General features: G+C 43.5%; 2 protein-coding genes across 3 annotated transcripts in view; one reads left to right on the top strand and one right to left on the bottom strand.

Moving 5' to 3' along the window:
* The window catches only part of rnf13 (ring finger protein 13), a 42,861-nt gene extending 39,913 nt beyond the window's left edge, over positions 1–2,948 (top strand). Inside the window, exon 10 of the mRNA XM_080473210.1 lies at positions 428–2,948. Coding sequence (XP_080329336.1) covers positions 428–804 — 377 coding nt within the window. The 3' untranslated portion in view covers positions 805–2,948. The remainder of the gene's footprint in view (positions 1–427) is intronic.
* On the bottom strand, positions 2,647–12,378 carry LOC308115618 (profilin-2-like). 2 transcript variants are annotated; one of them, XM_080473211.1, is made up of 3 exons: positions 12,038–12,378; positions 6,998–7,190; positions 2,647–4,468 (listed from the first exon to the last, which is right to left on the bottom strand). In XM_080473211.1, the coding sequence occupies exons 1-3, from the start codon at positions 12,164–12,166 to the stop codon at positions 4,371–4,373; spliced, it is 420 nt and encodes a 139-aa protein (XP_080329337.1). In that variant the 5' UTR covers positions 12,167–12,378; the 3' UTR covers positions 2,647–4,370. The 2 variants fall into 2 exon arrangements, with proteins under 2 accessions (XP_080329337.1, XP_080329338.1); XM_080473212.1 differs by lacking the exon at positions 2,647–4,468 and adding an exon at positions 4,650–4,892 and having other exon boundaries at positions 12,038–12,322.
* Positions 12,379–14,036: the final 1,658 nt, after the last annotated feature.

Below are 14,036 nucleotides of genomic sequence, written 5' to 3'. Positions count from 1 at the left end.
GTGAGTCTTTCCTGGGGGACGCGGGGGGGGGGGGGGGGGGGGGCGGTGTTCAACGAGTCAAACTACTTGACCAACAACACGCTTGATATCGGAGTCTTTGTTGTTACCAACAGTCGACGGTCTATTGGAAAGTGATTCAAACGTTTGAATATATTATGACTCAAAACTTGCCTTAGAATCGTCTGTCTGGTGTAATAATGAAACGATCTTTTCCTGTGGGAAGCAGTGTGCGGCTAATGTTCGTCTGGACCTACTAAAGTATCAGTCGCCACATTCTTGTACTTTAACCTTTGAGTTGATACACGTTGAAGGCGGAAGGGAAGCCGGCGGATTGTTAAAGACACATTTTAGAAGTTCGCTCATTTTTTCTTTGCACCGCGCGGTTTGGATGCGAGGGCGTTAACCCGGACGTCCTTCCTGTCCCCAGCCTACCACAGTAAGTGTGTGGACCCCTGGCTGACCAAGACCAAGAAGACCTGCCCCGTGTGCAAGCAGAAGGTGGTCCCCTCGCAGGGCGACTCCGACTCCGACTCCGAGGAGGGGGACAGCGGCGCCGACGAGAACGAGGAGGTTTCGGAGAGCACCCCGCTCCTGCGCTCTCTCGCCTCGACCAGCGCCCACTCCTTCGGCACCATGTCGGCGGCGTCGCGCTCGGAGCAGGACCCGGACTCCTCGGAGTACGACGACGACGAGCTGGAGAGCAGCGACAGCGAGGAGGAGGTCACCGTGGAGACCGTGGTGGTGCAGATGCAGCAGCCCTGTTCGGAAGGCCACAGCCACGAACAGGATCTGCCCCGAGCCTGACCGCCACGACCCCCCCCCGACCGGCCGCCTCACCACAAAAACCTTGCAGCTGCAGAGACTCCAGTTGGGGGCGACAGAGAGGTTTTTCTGTTGCTTACAATGTTCATCGTAATTTAATGCTCCGTGAAAGGTCAAATATGTTTTCATGTGACAGGAATATTGTTTTTATTTTTTGCTTTGCAGATGACTGGCGTAGTTTTCTGTTTACTCTCTAAAAGATGACACACACACACACACATTTATCACTTTAACAAAGTTCAATAAAGTACTATGTAAATAAACAATACAGTTTGAAATAAGTGACATCTTAACCTCTATCTTCTATTATACATTGTACATACACATTTATGCCTTGTTTACACACTTCGAACCGCTATGCAGCATCCCTTTTTAAAAGAGTTACTCAACAAGTCGTCACGGAAGCCGCAGCAATATTTCAGTTCTCCTGTAGTCGGATGTTTGAAGGAGCAGCGACGCTCCGGTGTTTTGTGCCACAGTTGATCTGTTACAATGATTAACGTTAAGCTAGAGACCCGAAGCCAAACCAATTTAAAAAAAAAGAAAAGTCCACTTCTGGCGCCGGTGCGAAGAACGAGGCCGTCTGTGGTGAACCTCTCACTTCATTTCAGACGCTTCCCGGTTGGTAGGCCTTGTGATGCACATGAAACTGGCCTGATCTCTTTTAAATACTGTTTCTAGTTAAAAAAAAAAAAAACTTTTTTTTTCCACCAGGGCTTGATTTAGTTTTTCTGTTGCCTTCTCAGTTGTTGTACTTTTGACTGTTTTCCTGCTCATGTACGTCGGTTCTCAGTAAAAAATTCACTTCAATAAAATGAAAAACACATGACAAGGGGGACGCCTCTCTCGATGAGTCATTTAACAAAGTTCAACTGACTGAAATTTAGTGAAAGTTGTGTGAGATTTCTTTAGCAAGTAGCTTCAGTCCTTGTTACTGAGGAAAGTACATGATCACTTTTGAACAAGAAAATAAATCATTGTAATCTTTTCACTTTATCTGAAGTGTTGGTTTGGGGTAGAATATTAAACAGAAAACATAACAGCTGATGTTTATTTCAGGCCGTTACGTCAATGACTGAAAACAAGAAGAGCTACCCCTGTCAAGCAGAGCATACAGTCACTAGCTGGTGCAGATTTAAGAGATTTTTGGTTGAATAATTGTTAAAAAGTAACTCCGGTACACGTGTGCACACACAAATGGGATGTTTTGGGCTACGCTGGGGAATTCCACTACTTCCTGAAATTGATTTCCCCGCCCCCTCCCCATCTAATCTTCAAGAGGAAAAAAAATAAATAATCCGAGCAGGAAATGCTCCCATTTGCAGAGACGTCTCAATGTTTCCTTCCTCCGAGACCGGTGAGACCCGCTGTGGTGACCACTTTGGTCTAATCTCATTTTGGTAAAAGCCACTGGAGAATTTCACCCAGCAAAATATCTGCTTATCATACTTTCCCCCGCCAATGATTTCTCACAACCAAAACAACTTCACAGTAATTCATTAGAATTGTAATTATATCTGCCCTGGTTATCCATGACGACAGCTGCATTTCAAATTTCCAGGACTTTTCCAGGTATTTTTTTTCTATGACTATGCATCACGATCATGTGCTGGAACTAGAAGCGCTACACCAGCCCGTAACGGTTCCAAGAGGAGGCGGACTCAGTCGCTGCCGTAAAAGCAGAGCAGTCGCCGTGTTGCTGCACAAGCAGTTGGAGCCAAATCAAGCCGGTGAACTCATCGTGTGTCAGACCTGCTGCATCTGGAGGACAGAGCCATTTCAAACATTCCCCAGAGTGACAAAAGAGACAGCAAACTGGAATCTGGTTGGAATAAATTTATTTGATCTGTCTGTAAACAAGGTGATAAATCAATTTATGGCATTTTTGCTTGATGCATATGAAATCAGATGCATTAAAGAGACTGTATCTCAGATGTAAGAAAAAAAAAAAAAAAAAGGTGATGAGTAAAGGAACTTAACAAATCGGCAAAACAGGACTTGAAACGGAGTACACATGATCCCACAAGGCCTAAACAGTGGAGCAGAAGCTTTAAAAAAAAAAAAAAAAAGGAAAAAAGAAAAGTAAATGTGCCACTGAAATGACTCTTCAGCAGCCGGTGGGTAAAGTCAGTCTTACAATAGCAACAGATCTCTCTACATTATGGCACAGGATACACAGGTTCTGTAGTTAAGATTCGACAGGACAACCAGAAGCGGCTTTGTGCCAACTAATCCCCCCCCCATCCTCCCGTCTAGTGTCGTTTCTCCTTTAGATTTTGTTTCCCCCCCCCTCAGTTGGACGTTACAGTTAGCAGTGCTGAGTGTGGACAGACCATGTGATACCGCAGAGCTCAGCTGACGAGAAAGAAGGCAATTTATTCCACAGTTTTGTAGTTGTCAACACAGCGTGGGTTTGTACAAATGCAGTTTGTTTTCCTAAAGACTAAAAACCAAAAAACCTTTAGATATTCCCACCCTTTACCTCCCCTGTCATATTTAAATCCCGGTATTACCGTCGGTAACTGTTACACATGATTTAGAGTAATTGTATAAACACCCGAGTTTCAACTACACTTGGTCCTATAAAAAGAAAAAAAAAAAACTAGACACTCTAGGTGGTTAAATGCTGGGATATCAAAAAAATGGCAGCCTTTCAAAAAAAAAAAAAAAAAGGAAAATTAAAGAATATATATATTACAGGAGCTGGCAAACAAAACAGTATTAAGTGCCTGAGCAATTGTTACTGTGGAATGTCCATGGGTGTTTTTAGTGTAGTCGGGGGTGGGGGGGGGTGGTGATGAATGGAGGAGAGGCTGTGAATGAAGCTCATGCCAGATAACCGAGGGAGCCGATCCAACAGCCACGAGCGTACTCCTCGCCAGCGCAGTCAGGACTGAGCAGCGACTCTGAAAAGGTGGTGGGCTCGCCTCCGATACACAAAAGTCTACCGCAAGGTCTGTAGTGTCACCCAATTCAATCAAACAGACACGGGGGTGTGTGTGTGTGGGGGGGGGGAGTTTGGCATGAGAGAGGAGGTCGTCGGGCGAGAGAAGTGGCCTCTCGGACACGTGAGGAAATAAAGAGGAAGACGTTGTTGAGCTTCGTTACTGCTCAGTGCTCCAAAGGCCTCGGCTGTTGGTGGAGGGAGTGTGTACTAATGGCTTCGGGAGAGATTGAAGTGATGGGCTCCGTGACGGGAAATAAAAAGTCTAATTGGCGTAATAACTTTCCACCGTGAGTTTTCACAACATTTTATTTTTGCTGGTCTTGGGTAAGTACAGATTTGTCATGACATCCTGTTAGCAACATGCTCCGTTTTTTTCCGCTATGGATCAACTTAAAGAGTGCTTTAAAGGGTCGTAAGAATACATAGCACAAGTGTGTCGAGGGAAGGGGATGGTGTGGGGGTCAGTGGACAAAAAAAGAAAAAAAAAAAAGAAAGAAACAAATAGAGGAAAATAAAGGGGGGGGGGAACCTAACAACTAGGACTGGAAGTAGTGGGAAATACAACAGGGTGGCAAGGGTGAGCTGCTGGGTACAGGCTGCTTTAGTATCCAGTCTTCCTCAGGTATTCAGCCATGTCATGTACTTTCTTGTTGAGCTGCCCGCCGTGGACACCTTCCTTCCCCATGACAAAAACCAATACTGGAGTACACAAAAGGAAAAACAAAAACAAAATAAATCAACAGGCATGATGACATTAGGGCTGGAAAACAAAATAATGTTCAACTTTCTCAGCTAAGTGACGAGCTACGTCGGGAACCAAGTCTGAACTACGCCCTGTGCTGGAGATGCTCCTGGCGGTAAGTTTAACAGAGTCGTTCAGTGGAGGGTAAGGGACCTGGGCTTGACTGAAACTTGTTTTTTTTTTTATTTCATTTTTTATTTTAAAGAGTTTTGTGGTTTTTGTTTTCCTTTTCTGTTTTTTTTCCCCTCTCCAACTACAACACGTAAGCTACACAAAAACTAAACTAAAACCCTGAATCCCTCAAGTATTTTGCCATCGAGTAAGCCTTCTTATTCAATCCACCTCCATGGACCCCTTCTTTGCCCATTACCAAGACCAAGACTGAAAGAAAAGAGACAGAAGGGACATTTAGAGGGTGCAGAGATCACACAGGTGAAAAGAGACTTGCACAGAGCCGAAGGCAGCAAGCAGACAGGACAGCGACGAGGGAGGACAATGACACAAGCAGAGCGCCTTTAGTTTGAAGGCTCGAAAGCTTTAACACCCACTTTCCTATCAGTGCTGCTGGTGGTTAAACAAATTTATTAAAAAAAAAAAAAAACTGCGCAAAATGAAAGCCGCCTAAAGGGGGCATGCAAAGCTGGCTGTCAGTCTGCACACATGACGACCACGGCACATCCAAAGCAGAGCTGCAGCAGCTTCGCTTCTACAAACGGTCAAAGACTGGGCGCAGGATTAATCTTGGTTAGTCGTAAGAGAAAGAAAATTAGGCACTGCTGCACCAGCATGATATCATCTTACACCAACAATGGCTGAAAGTAAGTTTGAGACTCAGTACAACTGTGGAAACAATTTAACTTTATCCACTTCTTTAGAACATATTACTTGGCTTAACGTTTCAAAGATGGATGGACACAAATGCTCCATTTACTACAGAGATACATTTATTAAATCCTCAGGAGACACCAGCCGATCAGGAACAGTGTCTGGAAACACGTGTCTGATGTGATGATCGACAGTTGCGCTCAGCTAATTTTAAAACCTGTGCCTCTTGCACTACTGCTTTGGCTGGATTATTTCGACCATCTTTCAGATTTAAGAAAGTGTCAATGCAGCCATACCGGGTCAATACCTGGCACATCAAGCGCATGATAAACTATATCATGGCAATAATCCCAAATCAATAAGATGCCTGATTCACACTTTACGTATGTCAGATTGTTTAATATTTGTTACAACATTCACACGGTCGTCAACTCCAACATAAACCGTTTTAACGCCAACTTCAGTGTGTCCGCCTATTCATGGAATGGCACCAAGCCAGCAGCAGAGAAGAAGAAAGTGCCTACAGCCACCACGGCTGCAGAACACATGCAGGTGCGGCATCATGCTGGGGATACCTCTCCTCAATACATGTAGGAGCCTTTAAAAGAGACCGACTTCACCCGAGCAGAGAGGAAGCACGTGAGCAGGGCAGCACACTTATATTTGGACAGTCAGGGTGTTAATCAGGAGGGAGAAAGATGCATAGAGTTTAGGAAGATTTGAGAAAATCCGGGGGTCAAAAGTGAGGCCAGAATGTGGAAAGCAAGAACCCTCGCCACCACCGTCTCACCTGAACGCTTTTAGCAGCATTTCCAGAGGGACGACGACAGCGGCATGAAGACTGGCACAACTCTGAGGCAGATTCCCAAGGATGTTCTACTTAGTCCCTAATTCTAACTATTTTTCTTTTAAGTCTGAAAATGTGAAGGCTGCCATTAGGTTATTCAAATAATGGGGTTTTTTCTAAAGCCATTAAATAATACCTTTAGAATTAGAGTGCGCTGTGGCATCTAAAGGAAATCTGACAGGGCTCCACCTTAATACCTTGCAAGACTAAAACACTGTTTACAGCATCACTGTAAATCAAAGTAAGGGTTAACATACTGCACCTTAATAGGCACTGGAATTTAGACTACCGGTAATGGTGGGACAGTTTGACAAAGCCAATAAAGTTTTGAATTTGAGCCCAATGCTTTTCCAGTATGTCAATTGTGTAAAGACTGCAATAATGAAAAGGTTAAATTCTGAGATTAGGACAGATTTGGATCAGAAAGTAAACATCCATTAAAACTTGAGCTAAATACTCGAGTGCAAAATCTGTACTTATCCTTACTAAGTGCCATTAAACATAAGACGATGCTGAACTGCAAGCCATGAGTGATAATTAACCTTAAAAAACAAAACCCTTTCCTCTTCTACTTGATATAAAATTCTTATTCAGTCCTAAAACGATGAAATACTTCAGCTGAAGCACACTGGTCACCATGATCAGTGTGTCTACACTGAAATCACATATTGAGGAAAGGTGCATTCAACATTGAACCTGCATGCATGCACGACACAGAAGTTTCTAAACTACCTAAACTAATGGCACCAGACTAGAGCAGGCTGCTGTGTTACTACCATAAGAACCACTAACGGTATTAAAACACGATGCTCACCTTTGGCTGCCCTGGCAAGAGAAACATTGTAGGTTGGCTCTCCTCCCTGACTCTTTGTCCGGATGTCCATCGTCCAGTCACCTTCAATTAGGAGGCTGTCTCTGATTACGGAGTATTTCTTATTGCCTAAGGTCAAGCCATTGGTGAAGAATCCCTCTCGCTCCTTCCCCGTCAGCAGGTCAATTTCGTCGGGCTAGAAACAGAAAATGGGAAGTTTTAATGCACAGTATCGACACCAGGTAGAGGCACTAGGAGAACAGAACACTGGGTTTCAGGAGCACTGCTCTAGAGTGTGGGGGTTCGGAGACGTTAACATTAAGTTAAAAGTGTACTCAGTTTCTAGCCTCAGGGCAAGTCTGCTACCTCACAATAACTTGTGTTTCAAGAATGGAGATCAAGAGTTTTTGTGTAATTTCAGCAACCAAATGCAATCTCATGTTTAACAGTCAAAAACTGTCTTGAGTTGCAGCATCTGTCACTCCCTTCTATTGTCGTGTCTGTTGTGATGCTCCTATGGTTGTCTTCAATAAGGCCCGACCAAATGTCGAACTCGAAAGCAACAAGAGCCCCAGTGTCTGTATGTGTGCTGGCATATGGAAGAGTTTAGCTCCACTCATGTAATCCCTCGACATTTATTATGTTCTTCCCGGCATTAGCATACAAACAAATGCAGCGCAGTCATTTTATTACAATGTACATCTATTCAAAATCCACTTCAGGACAGCTTTACAGTTCATTTGAAAAACTCAAAACCTGCCCTTCAGCTCCTGATGTGGTTGCTGTTGGTAAAGGATGCGTTTGGGCACCAAGGGTAGAAAAAACAATGACCGTTTCATCTGAGATCTAAAAAGGTGGCAGCTCAGTGCTCCGAGAACCTCGGTTCTGTTTTTGATCGCGCCATTAGACAGCGCAGCGCCTATTTTGTAGCTTACACAGCATGCAACACTGTGAAGCACCTTGAAGTGTTTCCAAGCACAACTGGTTGCTGAACTGGCATCTTGAGAAGTTAAATTCAAGTGTGATCAGCACAAAAATTCTAAACCGAGGATTCCAATCTGCTCACGAGAGCAGCAAAACTGTTGACCGCAGTCAATCGGAAACAAATTGTTTAATAAAATGTTGAAAAGTATTCCGTTGCCCCTGAATGTTCTCAGGAGTCACATTATCAGTTTGAGGGGTAAAATGTCCTGCCAAAATATCCAAGCACAGATTTAAAGGTTAGCAGACATGATTGTGCCGATTGTTTTTTGTATCGTGACATTTTCAAAAACAGGTGTGGTTACTTTCATTTTTAAAATAACTTTATTCATACAACTGGACACAAGTGCATCCAAATAACTACTGATTTAGTAAATACACATGAACACCACAACCATGATTGTTGTCTATTGAGTGAATCATCACAAAGCTCTGTTAAAAAAAAAACTAAACAAACAGGCCAATCATTACCATCAGGGTACTGTAGCGACAGATCAACTATTCCCACAAAAACTTTGATAATTCTCGTGGTGGAACTGATATTTCCTGCACTGTGGAGGGTGAGGTATTCCCACGACAACATTGGTAATTCATGCAAAATAGACGGGCAAACGTATAAAGCCCTTTCTCCAAATCATCCCTCATTGTGCTCTGTGTACTGCAATGCTCTCGCTTGAAAATGTCATTTGGAAAAAGTACACCCTCCATGAGGTTTTGGAACAGTGAAAATAAGAAATGTCATACAGGGGATTGTGTTGAGGAGGACCCTTCACATCTGATGAGAAGTGTTTTGACCCTCTCAGCCCCCAGCAAACAACTTCCAAGAGTGTAAAGATGATATGGTCCGTTACCCAACTTCACCAGCAGGGTAACCTTAGGGCGTGTTCACATTCCCCAGTGTGATCTGGATCAGAGTTCTCTACAGGGAAAACCCCTTTTGTTTAAGCGTTAACTCTTCCATGAACTCTGAACCTGGCTTAACAAGCGATCTCTGGTCCCTTTGATATGCTACGTCTCGGTTCATTTGCAAATGATCCTTCTAGCAGGCGGGGTGAGAGGAAGGAGTGTAGTGCGCAATGCATAATGGGTAGTGAACAAACAAAGCTAACTGCACAAATCAGAAGCAGACGCAGAAAGAAAAGGTTCGTAAATATCTTGCGGGCAGAAGTGGGGTTGTGAGGAAGTACTGAGAAAGGCGCTCATTGATATCTGGTCTGAATACTATACATCGCAATCGTTTGTGGCTACCCATTAGCAGCCAGCTAACTAGCCTAGCCACCACGGACTTCCACTCTGGACCAATCAATAAGCATGATTCTTCTTTAGTTCCTCTCTGATCCGTGTTTGTTTTGTGCGACAGCACCCTCAAACCAGCAGCTGTTGTAACTGTGTGACATTTTCCAAGCAGTTTGATTCAGTCTCAAAAGTGAATGTGAACGCCACCCGAACCAAATGAATGCAACAAGCAATGTTGAAAACATCAACTCATCATTGAAAATATTGTACTAGGGATAAGAAATTGAGAGGCACGTGTACATGGACAGGTGGAAAGACTTTGAACTTGCTCATAGTGGCAGGTTACAAAACAAAAAGGTGAAGCAACGGAAGTCTAAGGAACACAGCCTGGAAGGTCAGTATTTTTGCACCCCAAAAAAGAAATTGGACACGTTTTCAAAATACACCAATTCTAAAAGCAAACATTTGACCTGATGGTGGCGCTACAGGAAAGGCCACATCACCAAAACCAACAGGCTTCACACTCTTGTGTTGTCAGTAAATGTGAGAAGATTTGGATGAAAGCTTTAAGATAATTTAATTCCAATGAAAAGATTTGACCTCATGGTGGCGCTGGAAGACAGGTCAACTTACTCATTTCCAAGGGTTTAATTCATGTATTCAACAAAAAAACAAAAACAAAGTGCCTGACAACAAACCTGGTCAACAATTTTATGTTAAATAATTTTCTGGAGGCAAACATAAAAAATAAATAAATGTTTGGTGTTAAAATGAACCAGAGAGTAAAAGAGTAAAATTTGATGATGGGAGGGTTGCGTGAACTTCAGGATCTAGTGTTTGGCGTAATATATAAGAGCAGGCTTTAGTTTAAATAATGTATTTTTATAATCGCAAATTTAAATTTAACATTTTGAAAATTAAATAATGCAAAGAGCTTTGTAATGAGGAAACGTTAACTTTGTAATGCATTATTTCAACCCAGATGGCAGAACAGTAGCTGTTCTGGGTTCCAGTCATTCATGGATACACTCCTGCTCAATGGAGCAGACATATCCTCCAAACTTTTGACATCTCAGTCAAGCGTAGCTACAAAACAAACTGAATAGTGGCAATATTCAACATGTGGTGACATTTATTAAAACTGCATTTCAGCACACTGTTGATACAGGATTCATTTGGACCTGTGTGCACAACAGAAGGCGTTGTCCAGAACTGCACAGTCATGGCTCACACACAGCAAGAGGAAAGGAAAAAAAAACAACCTGCAAACATTTCTACTGGCTCCAGTAAGGGGAGCATGGCGGCTGCTAGCGGCATGTCGATTAATCACTACGAGGTTTCAAACCTCAGGTTTGCTTCCCTGGAAGAGAGAGGCTACCTTTCCACACGTTTCCCATGAATTCAGATTCACTGCATGCCGGAAGAGCCGGCTTTGTTTACCATTTCAAATCCCTCCTGCACAGGATTCCCCCTGGACTTCTTTCCAAAAAGGAAAATAAAATTCCACATAATCTCCATTTATTTCTCAGAGGAAGGAGCAGACTGGAATGATCCTGGAGAGGACACTCCCAGGCAGCCTCGGCTTCAAGCGGAACCCCGTTACATTACACAGACCGACACCGTTACATTCTCCATTAACACTGCCGCATCTGTCTCCAACAACAACCAAAAAAAAAGAAAAAGCAGCAAGGAATGATTTACTGCACCCAAAAATGAGCATTAACACCACGTAGAAACAACCAATGCAGTGAGACGTAATACACAGACGTGCCGAGTGAAGACGCCTGGCTGCCCGGGCACACTCCGCCGCGGAATGAATAAGAAACTGGGAATGTTGAACGCCATCTTGGGGATAGAGGGGCGGCAGTGTAGAGCACAGAAGCCGGGTAGGAACAAACCAAAAGCCCCTCTCTCCACCCCCACCAGCTCACGGGCTGCTTTTTTTTTTTTCTCTCTCTCTCTTCTGTACAAGGACGGAGCTGAAGTTAGGCTACGACAGGAGGAGAGATCGAACCAATTCACAATTCAATTTATCTCCAGAACGTTTTAAAGAACCCAGAAGTTATTCAGAAGCCCTGTGTAGGATTCAGGGCAACTTGTAACGGTGAATAAGCAAAATGTGGATATTTCCTGCAGCTTAACGCATATAAATGACACCCGGTCAACATGTGATGGGAGGGTAGCACGAAGACTTACACAAAAGGCTCGAGACGGAATAAAGCTGCATGACGGTGTAGAAACCTGGTAACTTTTGCGCTAAAAAGCCGAAGCGAGGGCTAGCTTCAGCAATGACCGGCCTGATTTCAGCTAGCGGCTAACGGGAACGTCCAGGCGTCTTCTTCACATGTGCCCCGGTTCTCTAGCCGGATTACTCACAGATGCACACAGTACGAGTCCAACTCACGACGAGGAGTTCAATTAACACCGAGAAAAGGAAAACCAGTCAAACCCGGGCTCATTGGACCTAACCGGTATCACGAGCAATGCTACGTTAGCCGCTTTAGCTCGACTTGGCGACAGTCAATGGCTACCACGGGAAGCCAAGTCGCTCTTTTAGAGGAAAATCACATGTTAACCCAGTTTGCGCAGGGCTGCAAAGAAGCCGGGGTGTGTGGATTGAGAAACAGAAAACATGCGAAATAGTTTGAAAAGTAACGGTACACGAGTGGCTCTGCATCCTGTGAGCGACCACCGGATACCATGTGTACCACACCGCTTATCCCCCATTCAACAAGGCCTAGCGGCGAGGGCAGGACGCATGGCACCAAAGTTACAAAGTTATCCTTCCACCACGACTTTATACATCGAGACAAGAAGCGTACTGACCGTAATGGTGGCAAAGGTACCGCCGGTGTACGATGCCCAGACGTATTTGGCGTCTGTGTAGCCAACAATGGCCGAGTCCTGGCAGCAGCCATCAACCATCAGGTTGTCCACGTAGACTTGCCAGGACATGTTTCTGAAATCAGTTCTAAGACGAAAAGAGGACGTCGGCTCAGGTGCGGTTACGATCGTCTCTCAAACGACGGGGAAGCTGAGGCTGCCGTGGGGTGTAATGGGTCTCCTTGCAGACGAACAGACACCGGCGTCCCGGCTTTCTTCTGCCTAAGTAACGGAGAGGAGCTGCTGCAATTGGACAGGCGCTTGGGTGTAGTCCTCACCAAATCACTCCGCGTGGGTCGTTGTTCGCCCTGCCACCTCTTTGGCACTAATACTATCCGGCGGATGAATATCCTGGTTGACCGTGACTGCAGTGAGAAGGGGACTACTTTTTAAAGCGCGTTAAATATTAAACAGTTTACATTTTCTGTTTGGATTTTGTCTTGATTAGATAACTCTCAACTCACTACTTGTAGTATATATATTGACCAGTAATTTCAACAAAGTGTATGTCCTGGATTTTTGTCATGTGAACATGTCAACTGGCTCCATAATATATTAAAAACATTAAAAACATTTCACGTAAAAAAAAAAAAAAATTCATCATCAAAATCCCAAACATTATATATATAGTAATGTTTTTTTAAGCGACCTATAATAGAGTAAGATATGAAATGTGTAGAGTTGTATTTGAATAGAATTGGTTAACCTTACTGAAATACATTTAACTCTGAAAATCTATTAAATAAAATGGAAATGTGCAATACTGAACATGCAAATGCCACACAGAAACACTGCCAAGCCCAGACTCAAGCCAGGAATATACTCGCTGAGAGGCAAAAGTGCTAACCACTAACCTTATAGTTATACTGTACAGCATAGTAGTGTTGATCACGAAGATCAAGAGAGACAACGCTCATGTCTCGTCTCTCACTGACCTCACACAGAAAAACTGTCTCAGTCCTGTTTCCTCCCTGATGGGTCTGATCTGTTGAGCTCTTCACCTGGCTGCATGACTTCACCTGAAGTGACCTGGGATGTCTCCAAATGCTTTGTGACAGGAGACTAGGCCTACGTGGGTTTTTATTACTGTAGATCTCTGATCTGTGCGTGTGATCTAATTTGTGAAGCGCAGCTTATCATTCGGCATGAGCAGTTGCATGTTGCCGGCTCCGAGACAATATCAGGTTCCACTAGAGACCTTACTCAGTGCCACCAGCATCTATTGACTCATACTCAGCCGGGCTTGGGACCATCGGTTGCCAGGTCAGACACTTTCAAATTCATGCTCTTTGTTAACAATCGTTTTTGGAATCAATGGAATCTAGCACTTCTGTTGCTGCAAATATTTTATTCTTCTAATAATTAGAAATGCAATTAGTATTATGGGTGCTATTGTTTTTAACAAGGCCCAGTTGTGATGCATTAAATGTATGGCACCTTTAGCGATGTTGGAGGAGGAAGGTGGAGTTGGGGAGCCTTATAGTGGGGGCTGCTCTCTCGTTAAACATGTACACATTTTAAAAATGCATGTATCTTTTGTATAGTTATTGAAGCTAAAATAAAATGCTTACCTTGATACACAGCTGCAATGATGAAAAGTGAGCGGCACACATTCACTCTTTACACAAATCAGTTCTAATTGTGGATTATTTATTTTAATATTTTAAACATAGGAAAGATTTGAATTCAAATAGAATATGTTGACACCACGTCCAGTGTTACAGATTATATTGGATTTGGTTTTTTTTTACATGACAGATTCTATGAGAGGTATCCATCAAAATGATTCTCCTGCCTTCCCAGCCACACGAGTTACAATCAAAACAAAATCCATGAAATATTAAATGGACTGTCAAATTTGTATTTTATGTATGAGATCTGTCTGTACAAGTGACTTTAAAAAATTTGGTGAAAAAATGCTTTTGTGGGGTTAAATAAGTCT

The sequence above is a fragment of the Lipophrys pholis genome (assembly GCF_963383615.2).
Source record: "Lipophrys pholis genome assembly, chromosome: 10".
In the NCBI taxonomy this organism is placed as follows: Eukaryota; Metazoa; Chordata; class Actinopteri; order Blenniiformes; family Blenniidae; genus Lipophrys; species Lipophrys pholis.
This window is presented reverse-complemented; position numbering and strand designations above follow the sequence as displayed.